The 17393-nt window shown below is 49.0% G+C and overlaps 1 protein-coding gene across 1 annotated transcript; it reads right to left on the reverse strand.

The window, feature by feature from the left end:
• Window positions 1-16056: 16056 nt before the first annotated feature.
• LOC142036323 (uncharacterized) lies at window positions 16057-17393 on the reverse strand. Its single transcript, XM_075039466.1, has 2 exons — window positions 17354-17393; window positions 16057-16923 (listed from the first exon to the last, which is right to left on the reverse strand). Exon 2 carries the CDS (start codon window positions 16900-16902, stop codon window positions 16261-16263), a length of 642 nt encoding a protein of 213 aa, XP_074895567.1. The 5' UTR covers window positions 16903-16923; window positions 17354-17393; the 3' UTR covers window positions 16057-16260.

The following is a 17393-nucleotide window of genomic DNA, read 5'->3' on the forward strand; positions in this document are numbered from 1 at the left end:
TTACCTCTGGCAAAGAAATTTAGAAAGGCTGAAACTGAACTTAATATGTTTTGAGTTATTGGAAGGGAATGTGGCAGTTTTCCTCCTGGCAAAGCTGCCCCTGCTCCTTGCTGTGTCCTCAAGTTTTGCTCCTTTCCAGGACTGAAGATATGTCTAAGCTCATTAAAGCCATCACTGACATGATGGAGAGTTACCAGGGCAATGCCAGGAAGGGGAAGAAATCTGAGCCATTCAGTAGAAGTGAGTTCAAGAAGCTGATCCAGCAGGAGTTTGCTCCTGTCAAGGTAACTGTATGGGCTTAAGGTTGCAAGGATGGATGGGAAAGGTGCTGGGGTGGTACTTAGGGGTCGTCAGGGGTTATGAGGGGTCCTGCAACACTCACCCCACACCCAGGAATTGGATCTCTTCAGTCTTTAATTTTCCTGGGGTTGAGCATTGTGGGCAATTTCCTTGGGTTTGTATTGCAAGGCAGCAAAGCTCCTGTGCACCCCTCCCGGTCCAGCTGTCCCCATTTTCCTGCAGGGAAAGGGAGGTCCAGGGTGAGGAAGGGGTGCCTAGTCCTGCTGTGCCTTCATTTCCTCCCTGGGCAAATCCAGGTGTAATACCATGCTATGAAACCTTAGCATTGGACTCTGTGCAACCTCCGCTGCCTGCTGCAACTATCCTTTTCATTGCACTGCCCTTGCAATAAAGGGACCCAGCCCTCGCTTCACCTCCTTGCCCCTTTGGGAAGGTCTGATGGGCTCCTGTCCTCTCAGAGGTCACCCACCAGCAAGTACAGATACATCACCAGCCTGCCAGATTCGGACACCGAGCCCATGAACAAGAAGGAGAGGGGCTCTGCCAAACCCTGTGTGTACTGAAGGGCATCTGTTGCTGCTCCTGGGGCACAGAGACGAGCAGGTAAGTGAGAGCTCAGGGAGTGCGGCAAGTAGGCGAAACTCCCAGACAGCATTTGCATTGCCTCATTAGGTGGGGACAGATCCTTCCTTGGGACCAGTGTCACCCTGAGGTGGTGTGTGGCTCCCCAGGTCTGCTTTACCCCTTGTGGTTGTCCCAGCAAGCCCAATCCATCAGGGAGGATGAGGTGGATCCAGGAGCTGAGCTCCAGATCCATGGGGACCCAGAGAGTATTTAATCAGCTCTAATAACTCCAACAAAATTGCACAAGCTTATGGGGCACAAGCTTAGTGCAAAGCAGAGGTATTGCAGGGCAGGTGGTGGGGAAATGGGGGCTGGGGGGGGGCGCATGGCAGCCTCAGCAGGGCTTTGGGGCAGTTGCGGGTGAATTCCCCCACAGGTTTTCTTCCCTTTCCTGTAGGATCCCTGAATTGCCCTGTGGGGCAAAGGACAGAGGCACCAGCAACCTGTGGGCATGGTATGGTCACCTTTTGGGCTCTCTCTACTCCTCTGGTGCAGGCAACACCTGCCCTCGCACCAGTGGCGGGGGAGATGTGAAGACAGTGCCCCACTCCACGTATTACCTCCATGAGGCAAAAATAACCCTGGGTCTCTTGTTTTGTCCCGATGCTCCACGGGTGTCTCTTTGGGGTGCTTTGCAAATGCAGCTTGAAGGCTGGGGGGTGGGGTGGGTGGGGACAGATTTGCTGTTTTCTTCTCAGGAACACAACAGCAGAGCAACGGCTGACATATCAACCCCTTCCTCCATGAGCTCCTTTTGTTTTTAATGGGTAGAAAGTGAAAAATCACTAGACAATAGGGCTGGAATGAACCATGCAATTAGTTGACTCAGGCTGTACAGTAATAACGAATAAAGACTGGCAATTCTTCAGGGAAAATTAAAGGTCTGTGGTTGGGAGTTCATCTCCAGCTCATTTGAAGTCAACAGCAAAATTCCCATGGGTTTGGGGGGCGGACCAAAAATGCACCTCAACACTTATGAGGATGTTTCAGTCTAATAAATGCAGCTGGGGCAGCATGCTGGCTTGCTTTTCCATTAAAAAAAGGGAAGCCTAGCCCTCATTTTTTTTATTTTATGGAAAGTTTTTACCTATGTCTTTGCGTAATTAACCTGCACAGAGCTGCGCAAAGAAATGCCACCAACAGTGACTGGCCAGAGGATGAGGAAACATGACTGCTTTCCTTGGCCATGCTCAGTTAGAACATTGCTCCCGATAAATAAACCAATAAAACAAGGCTGTTTTAATAGCAAGGGGGGGATGGTAGAAACCCTGAGTTTCACTGGAAAAAAATATTACAGATAGTTACCAGGCCTGTAATATTTATATCCCCATTTGCAAGCATTTGGAAAGTCAGAGGAAGACATGTAATTTCTGACAAGGATTCGCTTTATGATCACTTTACTACATGGATGAATGTTTTCTGCAGTAGTTTATTCCTCTCAAGCTAACGAGTGCAGGATCCGGTCCTTCAGCTGTTACCTGTCTGAATGGGTTAATGTATCAGCCATCTTAACTGTGATGTTTATGCATTGTAAATATCCAAAAGGAATTTTTTGGGGGCTTATTTTACTTCTTCTATGGTTGTAATACCGTAAAAAAGCAATAAAAACTGTGCAACACAATGCCTGCCTGATTTTCATGAGCCACCTGGTGATCACAAGTAGCCTTCTTGGGTAGGAGGTTGCTCAAAGCTGCGTAAAAAAAGCTGTCATGGTGGGGAAGCCCCAAGGGGATGGGGCAGGAATGCAAAGCTCTGGGGGTCTGGGGGCACCAAGGATACCCACAACCCATGCTACACCCTGGGTATAGGGCCCAGGCAGGACATGCTGTGGAATGGTGTCATGGTTTAAGCCCAGCTGGCAACTAAGCACCACGCAGCTGCTTGCTCAGTCCCCCCACCCAGTGAGATGGGGGACAGAATTGAAAAAAAAAGTAAAACTCACGGGTTGAGATAAAGACAGTTTAATAGGACAGAAAGGAAGAAAATAATAATAATGGTAATAATAAAAATGACAATAATAATAATAAAAGAATGGGAATATAAAAAAAAAGTGATGCACAATGCAATTGCTCACCACTCGCCGACCGATGCTCAGTCAGTTCCCGAGCAGCTATCTGCCCCGCCCCCCCCCCCCCCCCCCCCCTCCAGCCAACTCCCCCCAGTTTATATACTGGGCGTGACGTCACAAGGTATGGAATATCCCTTTGGCCAGTTTGGGCCAGCTGTCCTGGCTGTGTCCCCTCCCAACTTCTTGTGCTCCTACAGCCTTCTTACTTGTTGGGCATGAGAAGCTGAAAAATTCTTGACTTAGCATAAACACTACTTAGCAACCACTAAAAACACCCGTGTGTTATCAACATTATTCTCATATTAAATCCAAACCATAACACTATACCAGCTACTATGAGGAAAATTAACTCTATCCCAGCCAAACCCAGGACAGATGGGGAGGTATTTTTGTGCTTTCCCCATCACCTGGTACCCAGCGATCCCGGCTGGCGGAGGAGAGTAGAGCTGGTGAGCACTCAGGGATGATCCACACTGACTGTGGCCAGTCACCGGACCATCAAGAGAGTTCAGAGGGAAACCAGATCTGCACAAATGGCACAACCATGTTTGTTAATCCAGCTGTGCCCCTATAGTGTGCATGGAAAATAAGGACGAGGAGTTTAAGGAAATGCCAACACAAGAGAGGTCTTGGGAATTTAATGCTTTATTGTCTCATGGGTCCCTCGTGGGGGCAAAGCACAGCCTGGTGCATCTGGCGGCGGCAGCAGGGAACCACAAGGGATGCCCCTTCCCCAGGGAGTGATGGTCCTGGAGGGCAGAGGAGAGGGTTTGCAGCCAGGCAGCTCCCGGGGCTTGCAAAGCTTTGGGGAGGCTGGAGGGAGCTAGTCCATGTGTGGCCTTTGCTGCTGGCGCCAGGGTGTGCCGGACACCCCATCACTTCAGCTTCTGTGAGGGCAGCTGGTGGACCTGCTGCTGCTGCTGCTGCTGCTGCTGGCACTGGACCTGTGGCATCCTGTGGCAGCTGGAGCCACTGCTGCTGTGGCAGCCGCCACTGCTGCCAGAGCTGTGACAGCCACCGCCGCCACCGGAGCTGTGGCAGCCACCACCGCCGCCGGAGCTGTGGCAGCCACCGCCACCGCCGGAGCTGTGGCAGCCACCACTGCCGCCGGAGCTGTGGCAGCCACCGCTACCGCCGGAGCCGTGGCAGCCTCCGCTGCCGCCGGAGCCGTGGCAGCCACCGCTGCTCTGGAGGGTGTAGCGCTCCTGCCTGTGGCACTGGTCCTTGTCCTGGCGGGAGCACATTGTTGTATGTCGGAGTGACCTGGGGGAAAATGGAGCTGTCTGGGGCTGCTGCATGTCCCACCGCCCCGACCGCCCCACCACCCTCATCCTGGGGCCCCTGTGCCTGCCCCGTTTGCAATCCCACCCCCAGCACTGCTGTGCAGGATCCTGGAAGACCCCCCAGGTCTGGTGCAGTGCCCTGCATTCACCGAGCGAGAATTTCATCAGCTGGGTGTAGCAGCATGGCTTGTCCCAGCCACGAGTCAGGTCCTCGCCTCCCTCCATGCATCCCGCCACCCTGCAAGCATCCCTGCACCCCAACAGCAGGGTTTGCATTAAACCTGTGCTCTGCATCCCTTGCTGGGAAATGAGTCCCCAAAGAAGGAAAATCCATCCATGCTGCCAGACTTACCTGAGCTTGAGAGGAAAACAAGAGGAGGGAATGAAGATCCCTGGGACAGGAGCAGTTTTATAGAGATCTCAGATCCATTTCCCCGGAAATGAGACAGCTCTCTGTCATAGCGATCTATTAATTTAATACCCAATCCCCATCAAACCGCCCTCTGTTTACATTGCTTGCCTGACTCATTCATGATGGGTATAATTTCTTTTTTATCTGTTTCCTGTGCCACATAAGTATCTAATTGCCAGCCTCACCTGCCCTTAATAGAAAAACCTGTGGGTGCCTGGGTTTCCAAAGGCTTCTCTGTTTGGGATTTGTTTTGTTAAATTAAGTCCAGGCATAATTATAGCCCCATCCCATGAGACTCTGCTCTCAGAGTCTAATCACTGCTATTGAGCCAGCACCAGATAAAGCCAGAAATAATCCAGGTAAAAAGGAGTGGAAAGTTGCTCTCTCTTCTCCCTTAGATCCTCTGTCCAAAAAAGCTGTCATGGCCGTGGAGACAGCCTGGGGCGAGGACAAAGTCCTCCTGGGCTTCAGCAGGGGTTTTCTAGTTCCCCTCCTTGACCTAAAGGAGTTGAATTCCCCCCAAAAGGCACCTGAGCAGCCAGAAGACAGTCTTGGGGACCGGTGAAAACCTTGCAAGCCCTGCTGTGTTCACATAAATCTGAGCAAGGTCCCTGGGTGCTTTGTTGACAAAGACTAGCTATTTCCATACTCTTAATGACAAAGATCAGGAAATGAAGACTGAGGAATTAAAAGACCCATCTGGTGCTGCCTGCTTCATTGGGTCCACCTTCTGGAGCAAAGCCGGAGCTCTGGAGACGGCCCTTCTGCACAGCCCTGTCCTGGTTGAAAAGCTGCCCAGCACTTCATCACCCTGCAAAGTATATTGACCTCTAAAAGCCACAGCTCCTTATTTACATGATAAAGGCAAGAAAATGTCTGAGACATAGAAGATAACATTGGGAGCCATGCAAACAGACTGAAGATCCACCTTGTTGCCAAAGAGAAATGTTTTGGCAGCTCTCCGAGGGAGGAGGGGATAGCGCTGGGGCTTGGACTGTTTGAGCTGAAAGCCAATGTCATTCCCAAGACACATGTCAACTAGTGCTATTTCGTTATGCTTAGCACCGCTACTAGCACTGAAAATTAGCTCCTTCCTGCTTCTCTGGGAAGCTGTTGGGTGGCTCCTGTCTGGCTTCAAACCCATTGGCAGGGGATTGAGCTGGCCCCGGCATCCCTGTGTCCTGCACGTGGCAGAGCTTGAGCAGAAGGGGATGTGGTGACAACGGGATGAAACCTCCCCTGGGGTTGTAGGTGTCCGCAGGACATGAACAGCTCACGCTGCTGACATCTGGAATTTCGGGTACTTGAACTGTCCATCATGAGCCTCCCACCTGGTGTCGATGGCTGTCTGTCTTATCTGAGGGGTCAGCAATAGAGAGGATTGCAAAGCTGTCCTCTGGCCTTGCAGACCCGTAGCTCACCCAGCACGAAATGCAGCTGGCATTTACGGTGCTGACTGCTACTGTTGTCATAAAATTTCATCTAGAAACCGGTGGCTGCAATTGTAATTAGCAGAGGAACTGGGCAGACACCCACTTAGAGCTGTGTGTGCTCCAGGCAAAATTCATGTGGCTGTTGGAGCAAGTGTGTGCATGCATAGAGGGGGCTGATTCCTGTGCAGGCTGAGCTCAATATCAATGGGGCTTCTTGCTATTGCTATATGCATCCCTCCCACCACCCAAAATAATAACCAGTGACTACAGTCTCAAGGACAAATGCATTTCTGTGCATGAGTCTTGTGCAATCTGTTTTTGTCTTTTCCGGAAGATAGTAGCAGTCGTGTTTTGCCCAGGTCAGGGGTGATGTTCTGCACAGGAGAGTTTAATGTTGATTTGCTTTCAGGTGATGATCTTATTTATTCAATGAGAAAGGACACATGAGCATTTTCAGTGTAAACAACTGTGTATCAAGTTTCATAACGGCTGGTGTTTTTCTTGCAGTCCCTAGCCTCTCAGATGTGTTAGTTCAGCTTTCAGTTAAAAGCAGAAACCACATCAAAACAAAAGCAGAGAAGCCTCTGTCCTTTTTTATTGTGGTTACAGAAAAAAAAATATCTTTAAACAGTCAAAAACCTAAGAGGCAAAGGAAAGGAACATCAAAACATATAACTAGTAATCACTTCTAGGGTTTTCTTGGGATGCGTGGGGTTGGCAGCAGGGCATGGTTGCACTGCCTGGCTCCCCTCACTCAGCCTTTGCACAGGGTTGTAACACATCTGGGCCAGGGTGCTTCCAGTTCCCAGCTGCAAAACCCATTCCCTGCTTGCTTCCCTGCTTTGTTCCAGCAGCACCTCTGCCAGGTCCTGCCTGCTCAGTGAGATGGATTTGGCTTCTCTCTCTGCCAGACTCTCTTCCCTTGACTCTGCATCCCTTAGTACAGCTCATAGAGGCAGATATCTGTTGAGTTCATCTGCCGTCAGCACATACACAACAAGCTTCAGAAAACATAAGAAGTAAAGACTTCGCTGAGCTCAGTTGCACTGTTTTACGCAGCAATATCATTCTCCCTAAAATGCAATGCTAAACGGTCTCCATGTGCACTTATGCTGAAGGGCTGGGTGCTTTCTCAAGGGTGACTTCCCCTGGTTAATATATATGACCTGCTAGTAACTGTATAGACTCTGTATTCCTCTACACTCAGCTGCACCCCAATAGTGTGCATGGAAAATAAGGACGAGGAGTTTAAGGAAATGCCAACACAAGAGAGGTCTTGGGAACTTAATGCTTTATTGTCTCATGGGTCCCTCGTGGGGGCAAAGCACAGCCTGGTGCATCTGGCGGCGGCAGCAGGGAACCACAAGGGATGCCCCTTCCCCAGGGAGTGATGGTCCTGGAGGGCAGAGGAGAGGGTTTGCAGCCAGGCAGCTCCCGGGGCTTGCAAAGCTTTGGGGAGGCTGGAGGGAGCTAGTCCATGTGTGGCCTTTGCTGCTGGCGCCAGGGTGTGCGGGACACCCCATCACTTCAGCTTCTGCTGGTGGACCTGCTGCTGCTGCTGCTGCTGCTGCTGGCACTGGACCTGTGGCATCCTGTGGCAGCTGGAGCCACTGCTGCTGTGGCAGCCGCCACTGCTGCCAGAGCTGTGGCAGCCACCGCCGCCGCTGGAGCTGTGGCAGCCACTGCCACCGCCGGAGCTGTGGCAGCCACCGCTACTGCCGGAGCTGTGGCAGCCACTGCCACCGCTGGAGCTGTGGCAGCCGCTGCCACTGCCGGAGCTGTGACAGCCACCGCCACCACTGCTGTGACAGCCATCACCACTCCCGTGGCAGCCTCCGCTGCTCTGGAGGGTGTAGTGCTCCTGCCTGTGGCACTGGTCCTTGTCCTGGCGAGAGCACATCGTTGTGTTTTAGGGTGACCTGGGGGAAAGAGGAGCTGTTAGGTGCTTTCCTATCCTGCTTCTGCTCTTCCAGGGAAGAGAAATCTGGATGTACATTTATCCAGTCTTAGACAGATCCCTCAATCATCTTTAAAACTTGCACCAGCTTCTTATACTACCTGTGGGATTGTCCCACCAAATCCATAGCCAAAGACTCTGGGAGCATCCAGAGCAGCTGGGTGGGCTGACCACAACTGGCTTTCCAAAGTGGAGCCATCTTGCTTTCAGCTTCCCCTGCACTCCCTCCTCAACCCACCTTCCTTCTCACAAGCACCCACAGAGCAAGACCCAACCCAGTACAAGGCATGGGGCTCAGCCCTCTCCAAACTCATCCGCGTCCCAGAGAGTTTTGAATGCTGCGCTGAGCCCCAAAGCCCTGCAGCATCGCTGCTCTTACCTGAGATGCTTGTGCAGCGAAGGGGCAAGGAGGGAATGAGGCTTTCCAGGACAGGAGCGCTTTTATACCCTCTCTGTGCACCCCATCTGGAAATGAAGCACCTCCCTATTTCAGAGGTCTGCCTGTTTGTTTAATTTGTTGATGGCTTTTTTTTTTTTAACTCCCCACTCTTCAGGTTGTTTGCGTAACTCACCTCATCCGTGCTGGGTTTTGCCTCTTGTTATCAGTCATCTCTCCTGTGCCGCAGAAATATTTAATTGCCAGCTCTACCTGTGCTTAGCTCCAATGGGGGAGTAGTGTGGGTGGCCCTGGTTTCCACAGCTTTACCAATTTGTTTTTGGTGTTGATCACAGCTGGGGAAAACTGCGTTTGGTGGGGGGAATTATGTCATATACCTAAATCACACCATCCTTTTAAAATGTCTTGAGATGCGCTAGTCCTGAAAATGCGCATAAACCCACAGATGTGCCTATAAGTACCAATAATGCCAATGGCATGGTAGACAATCCTTCCTTAGCAGCAATTTGACTGGTACCACTGTTGGCTCATTTCTCTTGAAACCAGCTGAAATGCGGTGGAGTGGTGAAGAGACAGAAAAGGCACCCCCTATAAAACGTTTTTGTTAGTCAATAGTTTCCTGCTGTTGTGAGAAGGACCAAAAGCTGTTGGGATTCTTGGGATTCTTATTTTTATAAGGGGGAAGACCTGCTCTAGGTAGTGATCCAGAATTAGAGAGGTACATAATTATGTGGTTAACTTTCAGTCCGTGAGTAATGCTGGAGCAGCAGCACTGGTGGTTTTTTTCCAGATTGTGAGTGGCTTTGGTGCTGTGACATGGAGGAGAAGGGCTCCCATGGGTGCTGCCTTCGGTGACGCATTATGGTCTGGGGTGGCTGCCACATTGTGGGGAGCTGGCAGACCCTGGGGACTTACTTCAAACTTGTAGGAACATCCTTTTTGGAGCACTTTTCCCAGCTCCCCAGTTAGCTCATAATTGGCTAATAAACCTGAGTGTTATTCGGACAGATGCACAGACCCACACAAGCCTTCAGGCCAGGACAGGTACCATGTTTGCAGTGAGACCTAATTGCAAGCAATAATTTGAGATACTCCCTGTACCTTTCCTGTACCTTTGCTGCATGGGCCGAGAAGTGCTTAGGACCATGGATCTTGTTTTGTCCTTTTCTGCCACTACTTGTGGAAGACATTTCAGTAATTAAACAGGCAGCAAATAAAAGATTAAAATCAATATTGCTAGCTGAAATGGGGAACTGCTATGATTTTGTCAGTGCAAAAGTGCTTGGAAAACATTGGCTGAAAAATATTTCACTTGCCCGCAGACATGCTTGAGCATTTGGTATTTTTGGTCCACCTCTCCTGCCTTTTATTTTTCTTTCTCCATGTTGATTAAGTTTTTGTGCTATTCCCAGATGCTGGCCACAGTGAGATGGAGGCTTAGCCCCATCCCACATTTATGTTGCTGTTTGAGAGACCTGGCATCCTTCGGGAAGCGGCTGGAAAACTAAACAAGCTGCTGAGATGCCTTTCAGCCTCTTGTGAGCTCCTCGTTTGAACGCAGGTGTCCAAACCTTCGATAAGGCACTGCAACTCCTGAGCAGTTCCTGCAACCTGAAAAACATCTGACACATTTGCTGTTACTGAAATATGGAGGATTTTTTTGAAATGCAGGTGGACAGGGCAAGGTTAATGAATCAGGTGCGCAACTTAAATGCTTCTTTTGTATTGCTTAATTGCTATTATGAACTAGAACAGTGTCAGGGCAAACTGTACCCAGGTTTGATTGCTTCTGTTTAATTGTGTTTTGTTCTGTCATCAGAAGAAATATGGTAAATACTCTCTGTGAAAAAAAAGACTCAAAGTAATTTTTGGCTCTCAACATTGTGCTGTATTCAGTTCCTCATGTTTTAATTGTTCTGAGTTTGTTACAGATCAGCAGCACCCAGCCAGCAGTCCTGGGCACTTACAGATTTTGTGGCTGTACACTTTAACATGGCTTGAAAATGGGGTTTGCAATGGAAGTTTAAGGCACATGCCAGCCTCACACAACCAGCCTTTTCAAATGATTCCTACACCGAAAGCAGGCAGCCTTTTTAGGGAATTAGCTGCTGTCTGCACCCTTTTCAGCAATGCCAGATATTTCTGATCTTCATGACACACTCGACAATAATCTTATCAGGGCAACATCCATTTCATGAATGACAATAGCAGACCAATAAATTACACAATTTGTTTTAATTACAAGCCAAGAAGAAATTTTTCAGTTCATTGTGTAATGCTAGCATCTTGCAACGTCCCTGTCTCGACCCAGGGCTTTTGAGGTGCTGGGCAGAGGGTTTCTAGAAAGGCTTGCTGGGGGTTTGTCACAAACATGTGGAGATACCTGCCCCAAGGATGGCACCTTGGGGCCAGATGGAAAAAGAAGGGGGTTCTGCCCCATCATAGGTGCCTTTGCCTATAGGACCTTTTCTGCCCCACAGTTGTGCCCATAGCTGGCCCTGAGAGCTTATGCAATGCAGCGTGTGGAGTCTTGGTAGGGGCTTTTGGGTCTCCAGCTCTGTGGGAAGGCGGCATGGAGGGGAGCTGCCTGCACTGCAGAGGCCTGAGATGGCCTCCTAAAATGTCAGCATTTAAAAATCTTTATTCTTTCTCTTTTGCTTTGGAGTCCATAGGGGAGAGTGTGGCAGTGCTTACCTCTATTGCCTGTGTCTGGGCAGGGTAACTTCAGGGCTATTAAACAAGCACAAGGTGTCTTGTGATATGAAACACAAGGTGAAAGAAAAATCATGAACACAAAACTCTCACAAACACTGAATTGTAGTGGCTCATATATAGTCACACACTGATACAGAGAAAACCGTGCCAGCGTGAACATAGACAGTTTATTTTAGCACCCACAGATAAGTTCATCAGAGGTACAGGACTCACCAGGGGAGGGAGAGGAGACATTTTCTTTGAAGAATGAAAGGAGACATGCAAAGCTTTCTGAACTAAGCACAAGATCAAGGACATACATGTGTATAACATGCGGATAATATCCTGATCACTTCATTTTTGAGGATACTTGATAAATTTGCTGCTGGCAATCCTGTGGCTTTCCATGGCAGGATCCCCTACTGCTCCCATGGCATCCAGATCCCCCACTGCTCCCATGGCATCCAGATCCACCACTGCTTCTGTGGCATATGGATCCACCGCTGCTCCTGTGGCAACCAGATCCACCACTGCTCCTGTGGCAACCAGATTCACCACTGCTCCCATGACATCCTTCACTGCCGTGGCATGAGGATTGTTCTTGCTGGTGGCACTGGTCTTTGTCCTGGCGGGAGCACATCTTTGAAGACCTGCTGGAAAGACTATCATCTCTGAGTGAGTGCAAAGGCAAGAGACACTGTAATGCCTGTCATGTAGCAGTAACAGTTGTCTGTTTAGATGGGATTATATATCAAGAATAAATTCTCATTATAAGACAGGTTCCTGAAGAACTGAGAAAAATTAGCAATGCATGTCTGCCCGTAGTGGTCCCTGACCTGTACAGAGGACTCTGTGCTATCTTCCTTTGAGCAAGTCTTTCCTTTCTCTTCTATGTTTAGCAAATATATAAGATAGAAGTTAAAGCACTTAGTGATTAGTGAGAAGTGGTGGCCAGGCAGAGTCCAGAGCTAGACCTGAAAAGTCCTGTACTCAGTCATCTGAACTAATAAGTTTTAAGTTTTCCTGGTTGTTTTCTATTATTTATGTATAGACACGTGTGAAGAAGACAACCTAGGCAGAAGTACTGAGCAACTGTGACCAGAGATAGTCACAGAGATGAGATGTGTCAGAGAAGTGGTCAAGACCTCAGGATCAGGACAAAGCTAGTGACCATTAAAAGTATAAAAGTTTGATCAGGATGGACTTACCCTGTTCAGCAAGAATTCAAGAGAAGAAGTAAAGCTGAGACAATAAGGAGAAATGGGGTGCGAGATCTTTTATAGGGCACCCAGTATTTTTCCTCCGGAAACAAGATGAGCTCCCACTGGAGGGACTTGATTGTTCACCACCCTGAGCACTTTGCTAATTGGAGAGTTTTTACACTGCTGTTTTGACTCATGGTATTATGAGCAGATCAATATCCCGCCTTTGGGATCACCATTCCTCTTGTTACTCCATAAAAATGTTAATTGCCCACCACACCTGGTGTGGTTCACGTGCAGTGATGGGGAGGGTTCTGGATGGTCTTGCTGCCTTTGACTAAAGCATTTACCTGCTTCTTGTGCCTAATGCAAAGCAGCTATGAGCCCAAGGTGGCAATGCAAAAATATTAGCGGACAGGAAGGTAGGATAATGGGGTGGGCTGGTGGACTGGTTTGCAAAGGAATCCAGAAAATAAAGGGGTTTGAAAGAGAACAAAGACAACAAATAAAGCCAGGATGTCATGTAGGGGAAATGAGTGCATTTGGGCAGCTTGGGAAAAAAAATCTAGGCTGTGAGTGGGCGAAGGAGACAAAGGGAATTAAGGATGCAGGTATGAGCACATGATGGGGTGGCAGAAAGTGAGCACAGAGCCTGGGGCTGGTCTATGTGGGGGGTGCCCTGAAAACAAGGAGTGTGAGCATCCTCTGCCAAGCCCCGGGTGCCAGCACTGGCCATTTACCTCCGCTGGGGCAATGGCACCCAACCCTGGTGGGTTACAAAAGGCATTGAGTTACCTCTGGGCTCTAAAGCTGTCACTGAAATTTGGGGTTGGGATTTAGAGGTGGGACATGGCAATGCGAGACTTCAAAGCAAACTCCTGCTGGCCGTGTCTGGTTGGAACAACAGAAGTGGGCAAACAAGTGGTGGGATATGGCCAGGGAGTAGCAGAGAAACCTATTTCTGAGTAAAACAGCAAAGAAGCAGTAAAAGGAGTGTTGCAATATTTCAAGTCAGTCCTTTCTTTGCTCAGAGAGAGGATTTTAACCCAAACGGAAGGAATTTAAAACCCTGTAGGAGACAGAGAGCATCCAGGCAGGAGGCTTGGAAGGACAAGAGGTCTCCAACAGTGTCTCATTCCCATGATACTTGTTCCAAATATCTGCTGTTGGTTACCTTTATTACACTTTGATTGGAGAAAAAAGTAGGGAGGAAAGTGTTGTGACTCTTTGAGCTCTTTCCTCCTTCTGTGCCTCCATCCTCCCAGGTACATTGGGGAGGGCATCAGGATCCACGTCTCCATTGATGTAACACTGCTTTGGGGAGAAAAGTGTCTTTCTGCCCACAGAGCGCACCAGGCCTGATCTCATCCAGGACTCTAGAGGCCACTGTAATATTAATAATAGCACAGATCAAATTAAAATAAAATAGTCAAGGAGATTCATTGCTAACCAATGGAGCTGAATCACTTGAATGAATTGATACATGAGGAGATTAGAATGTATCTGGGCATATTTCACAAACAACAGAAGAATGAAAATTCTTGTGAAACTATTTTTCATAATTCACTAATTACACCCCAGATCACGTGGATGTTGACAAACCTGTTTATCGTTTCTCTCGGTGATAGAGACATCCACCTGAGCATGGCCTGGTGGGGAGGATGCTCATGTGTGTCAGAGACTTGGAGCCATGTACAAGACAAGACTGTACTGACCCTACAGCTGGTCTCTGAGCCCCACATGTATCCTGCAAAGCTCCTAGTCTTTGGAAGAGGCTTCCCTGCATCCCTTGATCCTATTCTGAGTGGATGGCAGTTTTTTCCTTTGGGTAATTTATTGGTTTTATGGAAGGAATTGCCTTTGCAGTTGTCTTAATACAAGTTTCAGGAGATGGTTTGTTCCCCAGTTTGGATCATGTTTTTTTTGGTGGCTTATATGTGGTCATGATTCTTTGATTCTTCCATATGTCAGTTATTGGTTTTCTATTTACGAAGGAGATAAATGAAGCACAGAAAAAAAAAGACATCTTAGAAAGATCTGGGGGACACCCCAGATACAAGTTCAAAACCGCAAATCCCTGAGAGGTGATTTAAACACAAAGAAGATCTCTCTTCTCTTTCAGACAGGGATTGCTCGTGTGAAATCCCTCTCAACAGAGGTTAGACAAATCTATATCAAAATAGCTTAAGCAGAACAACTCCTGCCCTGGGGTGTGGGAAGCAGGAGCTGCCCTCCTGAGATCTCCTCCAGCCCTCTCTTCCCAGCTCAGCAAACTCCAAAAGACATTTGAAAGTGGATTTGGATGCCTTTGCTGGCACTTTTCTTTCCACAGAGGTCCCTGAGGTTTGCACAAGTGGCATTGCATGCACTGGGGTAGCTGAGCCATTGCAGTCCACTGCGCTGCCCATGGGGTAGGCATTTGGGCTGCCCCAGGTCTGGGCCACCCCACTGAGCTGTGCTTGAGGTGGGGACTGTGTGCTCTGCGATGTGCATTGGCATCAGCCTCTGCATATGAGTGAGGAAGAGGTTGACAAGGAAGGCTTGCTGCAGTGTCAGGGCAGAGCATGTCAGTAGCCCCCGTGTGTCCTCCTATAAAACCTCCATCCCAGGACGGTGGACCCTGCCCCTGTTTTTACTTCTTTTCCTTATCCAGATCATGCTGCAGGAGAAATCTCCACCATTAACATTGTGAAGCGGCTGATTCTGCGATGTGTCACGTCCTGCAGGTTGGGCCAGGCAGCGCACGGGGAGATGGAGATGATGGAGGCTCTCGTCTGGGGTGGGTGAGGTGCGAGGAGCCACTGGGATCATGATGCTGTGAGTCACTGACTCTGGATCCCTGCTTTGCTGCAACAATCCTCCCAGGTAATTCCTTTTCTAACCCTACCAGGCCATATCTTACAAGGAGTTTGGGGGCTTTTGCCCTGTTAGAGAGAGTGGATCCTGGCGAGTCCCCCCCGATGTCTACAAACCCATTTCTAATTTCCATTTGACATATATTGCTGGCCAGATGATCACCATTTCTCCCTCAGTCAAAGTCTTCAGCTCTGAGAGGTCTCACACCTTCCTGGTCTTTCCCAACATCTCTCAGCCATCAGAATGGCACCAAGCGTCACTGAGTATCAGCTGCTGAAGACATGTAGGTCCTGCAGGAGATTCCTCCTTTGGGTTGAGACAAAATCTGTCACGCTTGTGGTCTCTGACGGTCTAATGGACCATGGACCAGAGCATTTCTCTTCCACCAGCTTTGGCATACCCTCTTGCTCTACACTAGCTGTGCCATTCCTGTTCCTGAATCCTCTTCCTGACTTTTTCCCCAGGTTTTTTTCTGGAGGCTTATGATGTGAGTCAAACTGTACCCGTTGCCTTGTCAGTGAATGAAATGATGTGCCAAGCAGACCCTCTGATTTTTACCTTTCTGATGAAATGTGTGTTTTTTTTTTTAAATTAGTCTCTTAGGATTTAATTGCTGGGTTGCATAAAGAGTCCGTTATGAAAACTCTTAGTTACTTCTCAACAAGGAAGTTGTCTGGAGTAGGAATAAAAATACACTAGGTTGAATCAACCAGGAGCCTTGACGTGAGGGTGAATGGGGAGCTGCAAACTCCAGCTTTGGCCACAAAAAGGAACCGAATCAATTCAAAGGGGTGAAGTGGAAAACACTGATGCAAGGGGGTTATGAACCATAATTTTTTATTGCCTCCATGTCTGCTGTGAAATAAGGAGGTGAATAGCACTTAACAGAGACAGTGGGTTACATCTTCAAAGCATGTTACAAGCAAAATGATAGAAAAAGTGGAGATCTGTGAGCAACACAGGACACGCTGCCCATCAGGGCAAGGTTGCAAGAGTGAGAAGTTTCTCCCATTCATTCCCACTCCTCATTTCCTTTACTTTATCTTCTGGGCTGGCACTTTGCAGACCTGCTTTTGCTGCTGGCTTGGGATGCACTTTGCCACGGGCATGCAGCCTTGCTGCACCGGAGAGGGACGGGTCTGCACTGGGCAGCACTGTGGGATGGACTGCGTTGGCTTGCTGTAGTATGGCTTCCCCCCCTGATATCCTGATCCATGGCACGTCTCGGAGCAGACGGACCTCCCATAGCTGTGGCATCCCCCTGATGACCCATAGCTGTATGTGGGTCTCCTGACACAGCTTGAACCACCTCTGTAACATGAACCTGAGGACTCGTGGCATCTCTCAGAGCAGACTGACCTCCCATAGCTGTGGCATCCCCCTGATGACCCACAGCTGTACGTGGGCCTCCTGACACAGCTTGAGCCCCTGCCTCCCTGGCACGAATCAGCTGCAGAATAGCCATGGCATCTCTCAGAGCAGACTGGCTGCCGATAGCCATAATGACGGTAGTTGTGCCCTCTCATGCCTTCAACGCCTTCACTGTCGCACCCCGAGGAGCAGGTGTTGTAGCCATAGCGGAAGGGTGTGCGCCGGGTGTCCAGCCAGGACCCCGAGGGATCATACCAGGTTGAGTTCAAGTTGAAGTATGATTCTCTTCCAGAAGAGTATATCATCTTTGAGTTGTAGAGAAAAACCTGAAAAACACACGGCCAGATAGGCTTGCATTTCCATCTCTCCTTTTTCCATTTAATTTCCCATAAAGCTGCTTTAGTGAGCCATGCACAGGTCAACCTTACTTATCCTGAAAGCCTTGATCTAAAAGAAATTCTTGCAGTTGCCCTGGTACTGGTCAGATTATGTCCAAACCCCCTTTCTGACCTTACCCTTGTTTTTTTTTTCCTCCAAGAACAGAAGCAACCATAAGGCACTGCAGCATATAGTGGTATTGCTGTAAATCCCATACCCAAGTCCCCCAGTAGCTTCTTTCCTGGCTTAGCCTATTGTCCTCTAGCCCTTGTGTGTAGAACATGGTCTGAAGGACAGTGCAAGCGTGCCAGGTCTGTGATGTCCTGAACCCAGATACCCATCCAAAAATGAACCCAGCTGCTCTGGGATGTGTCTTACCCAATTCACAAGGGAAGGCAGATGCTGACCAGGGAAGCAG

The sequence above is a fragment of the Buteo buteo genome, chromosome 11, assembly GCF_964188355.1.
Source record: "Buteo buteo chromosome 11, bButBut1.hap1.1, whole genome shotgun sequence".
Classification (NCBI taxonomy): domain Eukaryota; kingdom Metazoa; phylum Chordata; class Aves; order Accipitriformes; family Accipitridae; genus Buteo; species Buteo buteo.

What these genes read in the sequence shown, in the direction of transcription:
- LOC142036323 (XM_075039466.1), bottom strand. Translation starts at nt 16,902, where the DNA reads ATGATATACTCTTCTGGAAGAGAATCATACTTCAACTTGAACTCAACC.